Source organism: Callorhinchus milii, unplaced genomic scaffold (genome assembly GCF_018977255.1).
Source record: "Callorhinchus milii isolate IMCB2004 unplaced genomic scaffold, IMCB_Cmil_1.0 Scaffold2, whole genome shotgun sequence".
In the NCBI taxonomy this organism is placed as follows: domain Eukaryota; kingdom Metazoa; phylum Chordata; class Chondrichthyes; order Chimaeriformes; family Callorhinchidae; genus Callorhinchus; species Callorhinchus milii.
The window spans coordinates 58,965,990-58,983,012 of NW_024704743.1; the positions used below are offsets into that span (position 1 = coordinate 58,965,990).

The 17,023-nt window shown below is 42.8% G+C and overlaps 1 protein-coding gene across 2 annotated transcripts in view; it reads right to left on the reverse strand.

Annotated features, from left to right (window-relative positions):
* The window catches only part of glcci1a (glucocorticoid induced 1a), a 134,735-nt gene that overhangs the window by 35,702 nt on the left and 82,010 nt on the right, over window positions 1-17,023 (reverse strand). The window contains exon 4 of one of the 2 annotated variants that reach the window (XM_007904777.2): window positions 12,462-12,575. In XM_007904777.2, the coding sequence (XP_007902968.1) occupies window positions 12,462-12,575 (114 nt within the window). Of the gene's footprint in view, window positions 1-12,461; window positions 12,579-17,023 lie in introns of both variants that reach the window. The other variant, XM_007904776.2, reaches the window with a different exon arrangement.

The following is a 17,023-nucleotide window of genomic DNA, read 5'->3' on the forward strand; positions in this document are numbered from 1 at the left end:
AGAAACTATCTACTCTTTTTGATATGATCTTTAACGTTCACCTTAAAATATGCTGACTGAGTACTCCTTTTAACATTTTAGTTGAAGTATCCAAAAGACTGTACCTGAAGATGTAGCTCTTCTCTAGAAATGCTCTAAAAAAAATCAACATATATGAAAAAACAAGCTCTGACATAGGTCTTCAACCTACAACCGTCTGACCTAAGGGTGACAGTGCTTTCCACTGAGCCAAAGTGACACCAAAAAACAATTTGGTACAGAACTTCAATATGTAACTGTCAGAAGAAGCACAAGAGCAAACAGACTTCCACACTGAAAGACACTGACCTATTGTAATGTAATTAGACTTTGGAAAGGCATGTTCTTATTCATCAACATGCTACATCATCAAAACATTAAGTGACTCATGAAGCTAATTTATGTTAACGTTCTATGCATCAAAAGTGAAAAATGCCTCACGACACCAAATGCGCTACAGGACGCTTCCACATCAATTATGCTGAAAGAAATAAATATGGATTGAAAAAAATAATTATAATTTGTCACTCAATCCACAACTGTTTATGAAACACTGCTGTGCACAATTGGCTACCGTGATTCACCTACAAAATGTACAGTTAATTCACTTTGCAGGATATTCTGTGAAGAGCTTTGTGATGTCTCAACAATGTGATAAGGCACTATATCAAATGCAAGGATCAAATGCAGGGATCATGATCTAAAAGAGGGGACGGAGTGGGCAAGACAGAGGGATTGAGGGAGGTATTTCCAAAGCTTTGGGGTGTAGTGGCTGAAAGCACGGCTTCCAATGGTGGAGGGGATGAGCAATGAGCAGGAGGCCAGAGCCAGCCGAATAGAGGCAGCGGGTAATGAAGTGGGGAGTAAGCAGGCCAGAAAGTTAGGGAGTTGCAAGCCCTGAAGGGAATTGTAGACGAGAGAGGATCTTGAAATATAGGGAGCCAGTGAATCTGGTGAGGACTGGTGTAATGGTGTTACCGAGTTTATTTAGGCTGAGAATATGGGGAGCAAAGTTCTGAATCAGTTGTAGTTTGTGGGCAGTGGATCTGGGGAGGTTATTAGAATAGTCGAGGCAGGAGGTGTCAAATACATGGACAAGGGTTTTGGCAAGGTATGTGGTATGGTCGGACGCAGGTAATATGATGGAGGTGGAAGAAAGCGGTCTTGGTTAGAGATCAAATGTGGGGGGAAAGGACAGCTGGGGATCGAACCTGACGTCAAGAATACGTACAGTGAATATTACACACTGCTGCTGTTGATTAGTAAAGGCTCATCATCACTACAGGTTCTCAATAGCAAGCTTGCAATGTTGAAATTCATTCCTCTTAGTATTCCCAGGAGTTTTGCTGAACTAGACATAGTACTGTATAAGGCACTGTTTCAGTACAGGTTTTACCCCAGATTTCTAAATAATATCTGTGTAGGATTTTTAACAGTGTGGCCAACCCAACCTGCCTTATGTAGTTATCGTGCTTCAAAACATTCTAAATGCTCGTAATAGCTTCTCAAGGAAATCCAAGAGAAAAACAATTTAAAATACACCACAGCATGTCTTATTCTATCATTAATGCAAGATAACAAATATTGCCCCTTCTAACACAAGAGGGATGCACAATTAAACATTGCAAATTACTGCTATCCGCTTGAGTATTGCAAAATATTGAATGCAAGAAAGTGTGAGTGAGACAGAGCTGTGGCAGCCTGACAAACAGCAGTGATTTTCTCTGAATATCTGAATCCCCACAGTGCAATCAGCTACATGCTGCCACAACAACCAGTCACTGGCCATCAATACCTGCAGTCAGAAAACAAATATTGGTTTGGCTTCTGCTCATTTTTTTTGAATAAGGAATTTATGGCAACTGTCCCTTAATTTAAGAATTACAACAGTATACACTATCAAATTTACAAATTAGATTTTCTTTTGGAAAAGACAGAGAAGGGTTGCTGACAAATCTACGGTACTTGTGCATAAACTAATAACCCTACACAATAATAATGCCATAGAAATCATCCCTGTGACCAGCTTACTGTATCCTGCTCTTGTCCAAGCTGAATCACGAGTATCAGAATCAAAACAAATGTTCCAAAATAAAGCTCTACAATAGTTGTATTGAACAACTGTCAGGAAGATATTGCAGACCCCATCCGCTTTAAGGAGCAACAGAGAAGCCACAAAGCTGAGGCGAAGAGCCAAAACACCCACCGAAACCTGTTACCAACCTTGGAAATGGGTCCATACAGAAGACCTGCATTTCATGAGAAGTTTCCCTAAAAATGTAATGTCACAGGGGTACAAGTGCCTCAGGGTGCTTCTACATTGCTTTTGATGGCAGCAGAGTTATTCCTCAAGCCTCTGTTCCCCACCCACAAAGCTCCTGAGAGATTTGGGGTTGAAAAGATCCTGCAATCGCTGGGTACTCTGTTAATGCTGAGTCTGGAGCTATAATAATAATAATAATCCTTGCATTTGATATAGCACCTTATCACGTCTTCGAGACGTCTCAAAGCGCTTCACAAAATATACTGTAAAGTGAATTGATTGAATATTTTGTGGGCGAAACGCGGAACAGAAATTGAGCACAGAAGTGTCCCACAAACAGTTGTGGATTGAAGTGACCAAATTATTATTATTATTTTGTGAAGGAATTTGTCCCTGAAAAAGCAATCCGCCAATCGACTAACATCTGGGTTCCTACTTACTGCTAGGTAAACAGAGGCATTTGAAGTAAGGAAGCTTGTCCAACATTTCACCCTGCTGGGAATCAAACCCAAGACTCTTGCTTGCGAGGCGAGTGCTCTAACCACTGAGCTACAGGACTCCACTATAAGCTACTGAAGACATGCTGCTCCTGATCTGCATTGTGAAGTTCAATAGAGAACGTATGCAGTGTTACTGAACCTTACACAGACACTTCTCATTGGTTCCTTCCAGTGTGCCACTGCTATGCCTTGCCCTGGGGGACAACAAACCCCACCAAGTCACTGTTAAAAACTAAGAAGAGTAAAGACAACAACAACAACTTGTATTTATATTGTGCACTTCATGCAGAGTAGCTCAGAGCAATGTCCTGAATTTTTTCTGATATTTCTTGATATAATTTTTCCTACTTCTGTAGAGTTCCTGATGGAGCATAATGGCAGGCAAATTGTTAGGGCTGTATATATGTAAATATTTATGCCTTTGTTTTTGACCACATATATATATTATTTTGACCATATCATTGTTATCAGAGTCCTTTCTTATTGCTGATATTTCTTGATATAATTTTTCCAATTTGTGTGGAGTTCCCATCAACACTACCATAGTTTACACTGTTAATGAGCAAAAAAAGCCGAAAGTTTGGACGTCCACTACAAGTGCTTGAAAAAGTGGATATTTCAGTCTCTTTGTATGAGCTAGATGTAATGACTGTATCTTGAAAAAAAAACGTGCTAACTCCTCATATAAATTTCAGATATTATTCTAGTTCTCTCTACATTACGTCTCAACTGACACAAGTGCCAAATGCCATTTGGAATTTCTATCCCGATATCTATCAAATGGGATACATCTATTCAATAAGACTCTCAGGGTCAAGTTGCAGCCTGGGAACTATTCTATTCATGCGTAACGAGGCCCACATGTTGGTCATCCCTGTCTTAGACCATTCATTTTATGTTAAGGCCTGCTTTAATTATGTACCATGTGCTCCAGTCTCCTGCACCAACATGAGCTTTGTAATGCTGCAGGATAAGGCATAAATTTCAAAATGCTTGCAGCGGAGAGACAAAAGATTCTGCACTGTTTGTTGCACAACAACAATTGTTGTGAAGCAAGTGCACATTTCGTCTAAGCGTAATAACTATTTGGTGGTTTGACTCTTTCTCTGCACTAACCGACAATGAACAGATCCTATTTACTGAAGCACACAAAGCACAGCGACTTGATGATTGCCAGGGCAAGCCGAGACATGTTTCACCATCAATACACTGCACGTTATTCCGGTTTTAGAGAATGCACCATATGAATTTTCATTGACAAGTGTGCTACTTCACCAGCCTCTTTTGTGGAAGAAAATGAAGCTGGCAGCGTTATGTTTTTGTTTTGTATTCATTATTCAACTCTTAATACTGTAATTACTTAGTGTAAGTAGCTTTGTTGAACCTGGTCTCATTTCTCCCCTGTCACTACTTAAGTTTTTTTAATCTATGCATATTCTTGAGGAAAAGTATAGAATACAGAACAACAAAATATCAAACTGCTGCTCAAGCTCTGCACCTCCAGTTGGGGAACCAATGCTCAGCGAACAGTTCACACAATAGAAATTCTCTCAAAGTTTTATGCCGAGTTGTGCTGTTCCCTCTCCAGCTCGCAAGGAGTTCCTGGTTCCTGCTATGTACCTATTGAACACTTAAGGATGCACTTGCATGTCTAATGACCAATTAGCAATTATTCTCCTGGGAGGGGAAGGGTGGTCTCTTTGGGGTTGAGTGGCTCCAAAGTGGCGAGCCTAACAATGGAAGATCGGAATAGACTTGATGCTCTGTGCCAATCTCAACAAACTGATACCAGAGCCTAAATTCTCTGGGATTAGACACAAGGGGCACATCCCTCTGAGTAAAGAATCCACACTCCATACCAGACAAACAGAAACAATAAGTCTGCAGTTTGGTCTGGAGACTCAAGCCAGGCGATGATGTTCCACGTGGCTGACCAAAAACAAAACAACTTAAATCTTATATGTTTGCATCAACCAACTATGCACATTCTTCAAAGTGCTTTTCCAAACACACCCAAACAGACCCACAACAATTAGAAACTTTGAACGGTCAAGTCCGATGGCAAAGTCAATTTTTCCAAACTAGCAGTATCCACAGGCTCCCACCACGCTAGGAAGAGAAACATAACCTGTGGTCTGCAAGGTTACATTAAACCCCTGAAATTTTCCAACTTGAAGGGCAAGAAAGAAACATCAACATTTTATTATTTTGTAACTTTTAGTTCTGTTTAAATACCTCCTCAGAAGATTAAAGCGAGTGGAGACTGACAGTAAAAACTGTACACGTTGTTGAAAGGATGAGCTCAATGAACCAAATGACCTGCTCCCCACCACCACCCCACATTCCATATGATCTTATATTTCCTGTGCCAACACGTTTGAAGTCTGATTCAGAACTCTGATGCTTTTTGTACCTATCTCCGGATGGTATTTTGCAGACTTTTGATGAAATAAAAGGGCGGCTTATATTTGGAAGAAACATTAATAGAGTTCTGCTATTAATGACTCAAACAAATAAATAATTTGAACTTGGTAAAGGCTCCAGTTTGCTACTCGACTTGTCAGAACTTCTACCCATTTACACTCAAAAAATGAGCTGCATTTGCAACACGCAAAAAAACATCTTGTTGTCGGCCTTTTCTGATTTGCCATTTCCAAAACTTCCAGCAGATGTGCGAGAATGCAACCAGATTTATTCTGGTGACCGTATGTGCAGTCTAGTGGGAATGCTGGATTGTAAGAGATTGGATTAATTGTTCTCAGTTAAATAAAAGGAGCTTCTGCTCCCACAATGAATTACGGCTTCAGTATGTTATGGCCAAATTGCTAAACATTGCTGAAAGTGGTTCCTTACTGCAGTATAGAGGCCATGCAAGCAGAATTTCCACAAGAAAGTTTATATCAATTTTCAGAAGTGGCAGTGCACGAAAAAGGAAATTAAAGCTGTTAAAGAAATACAGTGACAGAGGATGTGTTGTACATTTTGCACATTGTGTCAACACAATACACTTCAAGGTTGAATTCAGTACAGGCTGCAAAGGGGTTTGAACCACAACAACAAATTGGATTTACATTGCGCCTTTTATGTCAGGAGGATGACCCGAGGAACTGGACAGTCAAGGGTTAGCAACTGAGCTGGGGAGTTGGAATCCAGTAGGGTGGGGGGGCAAAGAGGTGGGAGGATAGCTGAAGGCACTGTCAAAGAAGGTCTTGAGACAAACCTTGAAGGAGGTAAGGGAGAGGGCGAGGTGGAGGGCTTCCGGGGTGGAATTCCAGAGGGTAGGGGCAGAAATGCTCAAGGCCTGACTGCTAATGGTAGTGCAGGCAGAACAGGGGACACGAATCAGGCCAGTGCCCACTGAGAGAGAGCGGGAGGTAGGTAAGGTTTCAGCAGGTCGCAGAGGTAGGGAGGAGCAAGACTGTAAAGGGCTTAAAGTGGGGACAAGGATCATAAACTCGATCCTTGGGGGTTGGGGAGCCAGTGAAGCTGGGCGAGGATGGGATGAGGATAGCTCACGGAGCTTGGTGCAGCTTCTTCTGTTTATTTTTCTTTCACAAGATGTACCAGAGCCAAGCCGCCCCTGCTTTCCATCCAGAACGCAGTCGGACGTGCCCTGTTGGAGCTGCTTGTTATTGGCTGGGCTTGCTTTCTTCTGCTGGCCTGCAGCGGTCAAGCTGACCATGATTGACAGCTCCCCTCTCCATACATTATTGCTGGTGTTTCCATGGTGCTGAAATCCAGCGTTTTCACCCATGTTACACGTCATTTAGCAGATAACCAATAAGCAGTAACCAAGGAAGTAAAGCACACACAGTTATCAAAATACACACTGCTTCTACCAAAATGGTAAGATGAAAAGCAGTGTGTGTGAGTGTGTTTTCCACAAAAGGTCAAAGCACACATGCATACACCATACGAATAGGAGTATTGAGATCACATGTCCAATGACTGTCTGTTGCTCGTTTTTTATTTACTAATCAAAAATGCAATTTCAGCAGATCTGGATTCCTAATTTGTCACAAGTGGCCAGCAGCGAATATAATAGACAATACTGCCCTATCTGGTCCAATTGTTGCACATACTCCTTCCTAACATTGGGGGTTATCCTCATTGCTCTCCTCTGCTCTGCCTCTTGGACCTGGAGGGAATCATTGGGATAAGTCCACTATGTACCACTGAGAGCTTCCAAAGTCACACCGATTGCAGCAACATGGCCTGAAAAGCAGAATTACAACATTTATTCTTCTTTTTAAACAATTATGCTAAAAAGGAACTGGAGTTCCTGTAGGGTCAATGAACTTCCATTGTTTATTTCAACAATAAGACAAGAATACAAGGTAAATACTGTAAAGAGAAGCAGCCAGTAGGATGTTTCTTTTTATTGTTGCTAGCAGACACACACAGATGCACACAGACATAATCTGCTAATACAGTGATGTCAAACGTGACTCTAATTGTGTGCTGTAGTTTAACAGTATAAATTTATACTTAATGTTAACCTTGAATCAATTTTCCAGCTAAAGCTTCAGCCACCCTTAACATTATGAACACATTACTCCTTTAACGCTACATTTATATCGTCGAACCACCATCGATAAAAGGCTCCGCAATACTGCCTCGGGGTGCTACCCATGTGGAAGATGCTTCATTTGGAAAGTTCTTTTCAAGTCCCGTTCCTGATAGTTTCTGTCTATCTGTTACCATACTGAACTCATACCTCCATCACACTAATTCTACCTAGCCAAGCTCCACTGGCTCCATATCGCCGAACGGATCAATTTCAAGATCCTCACACTCGTTTTCAAATCCTTTCATGCCCTGGCACCTCCCTACCTCTCCAACCCATTTACCTCCCAACCCACAACCCTCTGCCTCCGCTCGACTGGCTCCGGCCTTCTGCATGTCCCTTGTGCCCTCCGTTCCACCATCGATGACCGCACCTTCAGCCACTACACCCCAAAATTCTGGAACACTCTTTCTCTATCCCTCCGCTTCCTTCCCCATCTTCAGGTTGTGCCTGAAGACCTTTCTTTTCAACCGTGCCTATGTACCCCTCCCCCTGGCTCGGCGTCATGCTCCACCACTGTCAAGAGTTCTGGGATGCCACCCTACATGAGGGGCACTATATAAATCCAAGTTGTTGTTGTTATTTGGCCTGCAGCCCAATGACTGGAAACATTCAAATCAGTTTTGAAGTCAAGAATGGCTTCAGAGATACCAGTTCTTTTGATGGATCTCAAATCCTCTGGAGGCAGTAGTTCCCATGATTCACCGCGCTGCCTCCAGTCAGAAACATTGTTGACCACAGCTTCATAGCATCAGTGGGGCTGGGGTTAGGCTCGATCCTATGGATAATATAATTACCCAATGGGACGTGTCACAAACTATGATCAACGGGTGGTAAATGGACTGTACAACTCATCGATACAAAACCATGCAAATTGGAATAAAGAATCAAATCCTCCCGTGCTGATGGAATTAAATTCTCTGCTGGTTGGAAGGCACCTGAATCCCAATAATTGTAGTTGAGGTACAGATCAGCTATGATCCAATAGAATGGCAGAATAGCATTGAGGGGCTGAATGCCCTATTCTTGTCATGTTCCAATATTCACCTTCTCGTCATAAACCTTCCAAGATCTCGCTGGAAGATGCAACCAAGCCAGCAATACAGCTAGCCAAGAGCTCAGCCAGGACACAGCACAAGCTCTGCCCAAGGGAACCTTAGTCCTTTCTGTCTCTAAGGGCAGGTAGAGTTCTCCTTATCTCTGGAGACAGCAATAGTACCTTGTAAATTAGAGAGGACACGAAGGTGGTCTGTTTGGGAATCACAAAACAAACATTGATGCGATGTGGGATGTTATTCCGAACTTGCGGTGAAGACATGCTATTGGCACAAAACAGGGAGAGCTTTATTCTGCAGCTGCTGGTATCATTTTGAGCTGAACGGACTCAATATTGAGTGCCAAGAAGTCCAAAAGTGATCCACTCTTCAACATTGCTTCCCGTTGATCAACATGAAAACATTTGTTTATTTAAACAAAAAAATCTGTAATGTAGCAAATGAAGACTAATGGTTACATTATTTTATAATTTTAACTTGTGGCAAATTGTTCATACACGTTTCTAAAATGAATCTTAATTGATTCCACACATATCCAGCCCCAATTAGTACACATTTCTGGCTCTATCCTGGCATGTAAATTGTTACCAAGTTCCAGCAAGAAATAGCACAGCTTTTTAATATAAAGCACAATAGCAGCTTGCCTCAGTTGGAAGAACCTCTCTATTCTGCATCAGAAAGTTGTGGATTTAAGCCCTACTTCAGGAAACAAGCTCAGCAAGCTGACATATCAGTGCAGCACTGTAGGAGTCCTGTCCTTTGTATGCCACAAAGTCCCCATCTGAATGTTCAGAAGATGTCCATGTCAAAAAGAGGGAGTTTCTTGCGGGGTCCTGGGCAATGATCCAATTTTATATGAACGACTGCCAGAGCTATCTGTGCGACCTTGCTATGCAAACCAACTACCGTAATGCCTGCAAAAACAGTCACTACATTTCACAGGAATTACCTGTAAAGCACTTTTACACATTTCAACATTATAGACAGTTGTATGAAATGGAAAATTCATTGTTATGACTTGTAATTTCCCACCAACTATCTAGCTTTAGGCGAGGGAGGTGAGTTGGGGAAACAGATGAAGGGCTTCATCTATTTGCATCTGACAGGCAGAGGTATGCAAGTCCCCATCCCAGTCAAGTAGTTGACCTCTGCTAAGCAGTGTTACCGACACAGCATAGGTAGATAAATCAATGAAGTGCACCAGGCTCCCACTCTCTCTAGCGCAATATAAGCTTCACACTGCATTTACTTTACATTCATCTCAAGAAAGTGCAAACGACAGGATGGCAGTGCACACAAGTATTTAAAGTGTTAAAACATTTAGAAAGTTAAAAATCCTGAAAAATAAACCTCAGACAGATAAGAGTATTCTTTTACTTTGTTCAAATAAATGTAGTACGTTTCTAGACCTTGTGTTAAGATCTAAATTGACAATAAGTCTAGACGTCCATTGATTTCAGCCCACCTTCCCTCCTCCCACTATAACCAACACATCCATTTGACATGAACTTGTTTCTAACAGTCCATAGTCAGTCACTTATTCCAGTTTCCAGAAAATTCCTTTCACTGCATACAAGGAGCAATTCATTCAATCACAATCCACGATGACTTTGCAGGATCCCTTGGCTTTGCTGGTGATTCAAGAAATGCTTTTCGGGCCATGTGCAAAATACCACTGCCAATTCACTGAAAATAACTTTTGAAATCATTGTAAAAGATCTCAGCACTCAGAAAGTAGTTTGCTCGTTTAATGGGACCTTGACATAATTACTGAATCACCCCGGTTTCATAATGACAGCAACAACAAATTACATTCATATAGCGCCTTTCATGTCGGGAGGACGTCTCAAGATGCTGGACAGTCAGGGATTTGGAGCCGAGCAGGGGATTGGGATCAGGAGTGGTGGAGGGCAGTGAGGATACAGATTGGAGGCACGGTCGAAGAGAAGGATCTTGAGATGTGCCTTGAAGGAGGCAAGAGAGAGAGCAAGGCGAAGGGATGGAGTTCCAAAGGGTGGGCGCGGAGAGGCTGAATGCCTGACACTGATGATCGGGCGGTCCGGGCGCGGGTCATGGAGCAGGTCTGAGCCTGCTGCGGAGGGAGAGGACAGGTTGATATGGGGTTAGCAGGTCAGAGGTAGGAAGGAGCAAAGCTGTGGAGGACCTTAAAGGCGAGAACAAGGATTTTGAACTGTATCCTCTGGGGGATGGGGAACCAGTGAAGCCAAGCGAAGGTGTGGGTGATGGGATCACGGAGTCTGATGCGAGAGTTCCGGATGATCTGTAGCTTGTGGGGGGAGGAGTTGGGAAGGCCAACAACAGGCAGTTGGCGAAGTCAAGCCTAGATGTAACAATTGCATGGATGAGGGCCTCGGTGGCATGAGGGGAGTGGCAGAGCCGGGCGATGTTGCGGAGGTGGGGGAATGCAGAACGGGTTATGACTTCCTTTGTGTGTCGCTTTCAGGAACGGTTTACCTCGTGAGGTTCACCCATCACGGGAAATGGACAGTTTTCCTACCGCTGAACTGGGAAAACTCCTACCCACTGAGTGGTGGTTCTACCAGTTGGAAGTGCGGAGATTCAGCAGCGGGTGCTTATCTCTCTGTAGACTAATTAAGGTCACAGATCATTGTGAACAGTATGAAGATCATTAGAAATTCATTTTTATCATCTCCACTATCCAAATAATGTTAGTGGAGCAGTTTATTTTTTAAAAAAGGCGCAAAATTGCCCGACACTCAAAGCAGAATGGCGGAGATCTAGAATATAAACTTGTCATGAAATTCATGCACACATAGAGCAAATGTCATTTTTCAGCAAGCGGTCTCTGGAAGCCAAGTCTCAAATTGCAGCAATGCCTCTCGTTTGACACCTCATTTCGACAACAGGAAAACTATCCGTTTGCCACTACATGTTGCCTCCAGAGGCAGGCTTGCCTCCAAGGTAAACATTTAATGAAAACTCGGCATGAACTTGCCTGTTCCTGTCCTATATGGGAGCTCAGCCCAAAGACAGCATCTCAGACAGGCCACACCACAAATATTAATCTACCTTTCTTTGCTAGATGTGATTGACCCAGCTTTACAGGTTTTACTCTGATTATTTCACCATTCTCCGCCACCCCCACCATCCCACTGATTTAGTTTACATGGTGAATAAAGCTTGGATCCAATACGCGTCCACCATTTTTCAGTTCCCAAACATCTGTCACTAACAATACCCAAAGGGATTGCCTAAGAGCACAGGCAGGATACAGGCCACAAGCAGCTGTCCGCAAAGAGGCTTCTTCATTTGGACAACAAAAGTTTTGACAACTGAAACTCCTGGAACATGTCTCGATGGGTCAATGCCCCACATTCTGGATTAGATTTCAAAGTGTAGGCTGACATCCTAATATCAAGGGGGCAAGGGGAGGAAATGGGAAAAAAGAGAGCCACAATGCCTATTGCTATCTTTCGGATAAGATGGGAAACCGCAGTCCTGTCTGTCTGTTTTCAGATAGACATTAAAGATCGATGATACAATTTGAAAAACAGGAAGGGAGTTTTTCCCAGTATCGCAGCCAAAATCCTTCAGATTAAATGGTCATTCATCTCACAGCTGTTTATGAGATTTTGTTGGCTCAAACAACTCTAAATGCTCACAGAAAGAGTCACTACACTTAACAGTAATTACCTTGTGAAGCACTTTGAGACACTATCAGATCAGGCACTATATAAATCCAAGCCTTTCCTTTCTTTATTATGCTGCTACACCTTTATAAACACAACTGTCTTTATTCAAAGTGAGCTATAACAACAATAAAATTAATAATGCTTGCATTTGGCATACTCCTTATCACATCGGAAGGACGTATCAAAGCGCTTCACAGGAATTACTGTGAAGGTTCGAAGGAATAAGGTGAATGATTCAACTCATATGAAATTGCATGCCTGTGATCCCACACTGATCTGCTCCTCCTCCGATGTAAAGAGGACGTCTCTTTGAACACTTACACTGAAGCACTAGGATCAGAAACAAAAAACATAAGCAAACCTGGTCCACCCAGCTCATCTTACCTGGGACTGATTGATAGCAGTGTGATTGCCGTGTAACGGAGACTGACGATCCTTCTCCTTGTTGTGCCGGCTGCTCTGTTTACTGCGCTGGAGCTGCTGTCTCAGTTTGGCAATCTGCTGTCATTGGAAACAATCAAAAAGAAAAATACACAATAAGAACCTACAAACTGACAAAAAACAGTCCACTTTAATAACACCAGCACATAATGAACTGGAAATCAACTCTCTTGGCCATTTCCCCACATTAACTCAGCGAGCAGGTACAGTACACGACTCTCATGTCATCTGCTTCCTGGGTACCTTCCCTCAACTTATTGCAATGCATTCCGGTTAACATTTAAATGTAAAAAGCTAATCTCCTTGACTCAACAATAACAAACTGCACACATATATATATATATATATATATATTTATATATAGTGCCTTGTATGTCAGGAAGATGTCCCAAGACGTTGGACATACGAGAGTTTGCACCAGAGGTGCGGGTTGGGATCAGGAGGGGTGGAGGGTGGGGTGGTGGAGGTCGGGGGTGACCAAAGGTACAGCTTAAGAGGAAGGTCTTGAGACCTTGAAGGCAGCAAGGGAGGGTGTGAGGCAGAGGGACTCCAAGATGGAGTTCCAGAGGGTGGAGCAGAAAGGATGAAGGCCTGACCACTGATAGTGACGCAAGCAGGGCGGGGGACATGAAGCAGGCCAGTGTCCACCAAGCAGAGAGAGTGAAAAGGGAGTGGCAGGGGTGAGCAACGTTGTGGAAGGCTGAATGGGTCAAGGAACGGATGTGGGTTGAAGGACAGTGGTTCTGTACTGGCTCAGTGAGTTCGGAGTGTGCACCCATGCATAGTGATGCTGTCAGAGCCTGAGGTGTGGAAACGCTGATGGGAGCCAAGCAGGAGAGCTTTGGTCTTGTCAACATTCAATTAGAGAAAATTGGTTGGCATCCAGGACTTGATGTCTGACAGGCAATCAGGACCGCAGTGGTCCTGGAGTCGAGGGTAGAGGCAGATTCATAGAGTTGGGCATCTTCCGAGTACATGAGGAAGTTAATCCCATGCCTGCGGATGATATTACCGAACGGGAGCTTCAAAGGAAGTGATATCAGTGGCACTTTGTGGACATAATGCACATGCGCAGCAAGTGTCATCAGTAGCAACCAGACGACCTGGAAGTCAGCCAAATTTTTGCATTCAATTTATAACCCAGCCTCTGGGACATTGGACCCTGATGAATGCGTTAAAATAGAGCTGCCCTGTAGTATTCTTGGCATAGACGACCCTGTAGGAAGCTCAAATACAAAGAAGGCTGCTCTCCTAAGTATACGTGAACTTTACAAAATTATTGAATACAACAAATCTGCAGTAAGAAGTTGTTCTCATCACATTATCACAGAGTGCAATAATAGGTCACAAGTATTATATAATATGCTCAAGGAATCTCCAGTTCTTCTGTGGAATTCAATAATTAGCACACGCAATGTGCAAGATACATGGACAACATGCACCACCATTAATACACACAGAATTTTATTTTCAAAAAACAAAAAAGCTCACAACTCGGCTGCAATTCTCTTTACCTGGATTTCTCTTCAGAGCTTTTTTTTTTAAAAAATCAACTTTAAATAAAACTTTCCAAAATCCAGCGAGAGGCAGTATGGCTTAATACACCACGTTGCAGATTGAAATCAGAGCGGCAACTCATGAAATATTCAGCCCCTATGAGAAATTAGAAACGCAAGAAATAGAAACATGAATACCAACCAAAATTCGAAGACTGGCATGGCCTAGATACGCCTAAGCTCTCACCGAGCCTTGCACTGCAGTGTCTGGCACATCAACAGTGCAACTTATACCACTGCAACAATGAGGGCCAGAGCTGGGCTGGAGAACAAAAAGGGAGGGCTACATGCATGTATATCTGAGCATGTACATATAGAGCTCTCCACAACAGAAAGATTTTTTTAAGTGATTGAGAAAGTTGCCAGGACAATTAGCTCTTCATAATCCTCAGATAAAGAACTGCACTAAAGATGCCAAACGATTATATGGAAAAACATTTAATTTGGTTACTCAATCCACGACTGTTTTTGGGAGGCTGCTTTGCACAATGGGCTGCCTTTTCTCGCCCACAAAATACAGTCAATCCATATTTTGCAAAGATGAAACTCAAGATCCACCTTCAAACGTCGACGATCTCATCCCACCCTACCTCTGCAAACTCCTTCAACCATACCGACCTGGCCGCTCCCTTCACTCAGCGAGAACCAGCTTGCTCCATCCTGGAGTCCCTCCAACTCGCTCTCTCCCTCAGCTTGTTCAAGGTCAGCCTCGAGAAGCATATCTTTGATCACACGTCATCTACCCACATCCCCATCAGCTCCCACCTTCAGTCTGATTGACAGACATTGCAGAACAGACTTTGTTGAACAATTGCCCAAAAGTTACGAAGTAAACATCAGGGAAATGGAGTGGAAAAGGAAGTCTGAACTGAACTTTCAAAGATCAGCTTGAACATGGAACATGGGAAAATGACAGGGAAAATACAGCCCAATTCAATGTGTACACTGCAAATTAAACTCATAGTCTGAGCCGATACATAGTTTCATACTCGCTAAAACATCTTTCCACAAATGCAGACTGGCAGTGTGTGGTTACCACACAAAAGGGTCTTTCCGTTGCTAGATGAACCCAGAATGTACACCACAAGGGAGCTTCAGCTGCCAATTAATACAATATTTTCCAGTTGTGGATAAACTACTTCAACTGGGCAAATAACCAAAAAGTAACACTACACCCCATCCAAGGGAAGAAGTTCAGCTTCCTTGTCCCACCCTACACTCTGAAGCGGTCATTCTTTGATTAAGTACCATAGTGGTGTTTGAATGTCTAACGTGCAAAAGACAAGGTGTAGCAGACGCTATAGAAACACAACTCACAAATACAAGCATCATAAAGACCACTCGCTGGATAACATAAATTTGGGCATCTCTTGTGGGGCAGTGAAAAAAACAGCGCTGAAAGAATTGTTTCTTGGTTCCAATATGTTTTCCCAGTTTATGCCACTTAGAGGAAGGAGGGTCTGCAAATAAGTGGCTGGGAGTTAAACTTTTGGCACAAAAACTAAATAGTGCAGTTAGAATGCATTTCTTTTTAACACAGTTTGGATGGGAGAGGCAATGACTTCCTTGAAATAAGGAGGAGGAAGAGGAGACCTGTGGCTATCAGGAAAGGCTGGCGTTTAGGCTGAAAGGAGAAAGGATAATACATAAAAAGGGGGCAAATGGGAAATACATTTTGAAAGTTAATTCAAATATGTTTATGCTACCTCAAGGAGCATTAGGAGTAAAAATTTTCAGAATTGCAGGAATATGCAGCCATACATGGCTGAGAGTGAAAAACAACTCAGAGATGGAGCTTGGAGGATAATGTTTTTTACAAGGATAGCTGAAGCTGCAGGCAGAGGAGGGCATAATTTGTAAAAAAAAATAATACTATTGAGAAGCCATCTGAGTATGTTAGCAACAATAAAGGCAACAGTTCCATAATTGGCAAATGCTGTCAACCTCTAGCTCAAGCTGAACAAGTAGATAAAAAGCTGTTTAGGCAGGTAAGAGTAGTTCTGGAGGTCATATTGTGATCATCAGGGAGATTTCAGCAGGCAGAACAGGATCAAACAGAAAGAAAGGGTGAATATACAAGAAACAGTGTATAGAGATAATCTGTGGCTGCCTCTTAATGAAACACAAGATCCTCAAGCCTTCACTTCCTAAAATACAGGGGAAGAAAACATTTGTAGAAAGACTAAACAGCAAATCCAAAAACAACAAAAAATAAACTCCACAAGTTGAATAAAGCAATTAAAGCAATTGGTAGCAATTATAAGACAAACCTACAAAACTAAATAACCAGGTGCAGTGGTCACCACCACAATTTATTCAGCCTGTAGTTATAGTTTCCTGAAAATCTCCTTCCACATTCCCAGACTGCTTAATTCATTGACAGAGAACAGACATCAGTGTACTCTTAAGCCAATCATCAAGAGGTTAGTAGGAGTGATCTGAAGAGATTCATCATCCAGCTTTTCTAAGAAGAGTTTAGCTTCCGGTAGATAACAGCAAATAAACAAATAAAAGCAACAACTTCCTTTATATAGCATCTTTCACTTCCAGGCGTGGACAGTCAAGGGTTTACACCTGAACCGGGATTGGATTCAGGAATAGTGGGGGCCAAGGAGATGGAAGATGACCGAAGCAGTGGTCAAAGAGGAAGGTCTTGAGGAGACGAGGGAAGGGGTGAGGCAAAGGGATTCCGGGATAGAGTTCCAGAGAATGAGAGCAGAAAGGATGAAGGCCGAACCACCAATGGTGATGCAGAAGGGTGGGGGACATGGAGCAGGCCAGTGCTTCCGAGCAGAAGGAGCGAGTGAATTGGTAGAGTTTTAGCAGGTTGCAGAGGTAGGGTGGGGCAGAATCATAGAGGGATTTAAAAGTAAGAATGAAGATCTTGAACTCGATTTTCTGGGGGATGGAGAGCCAGTGAAGCCGGGCAAGGATGTGGGTGATCGGCTC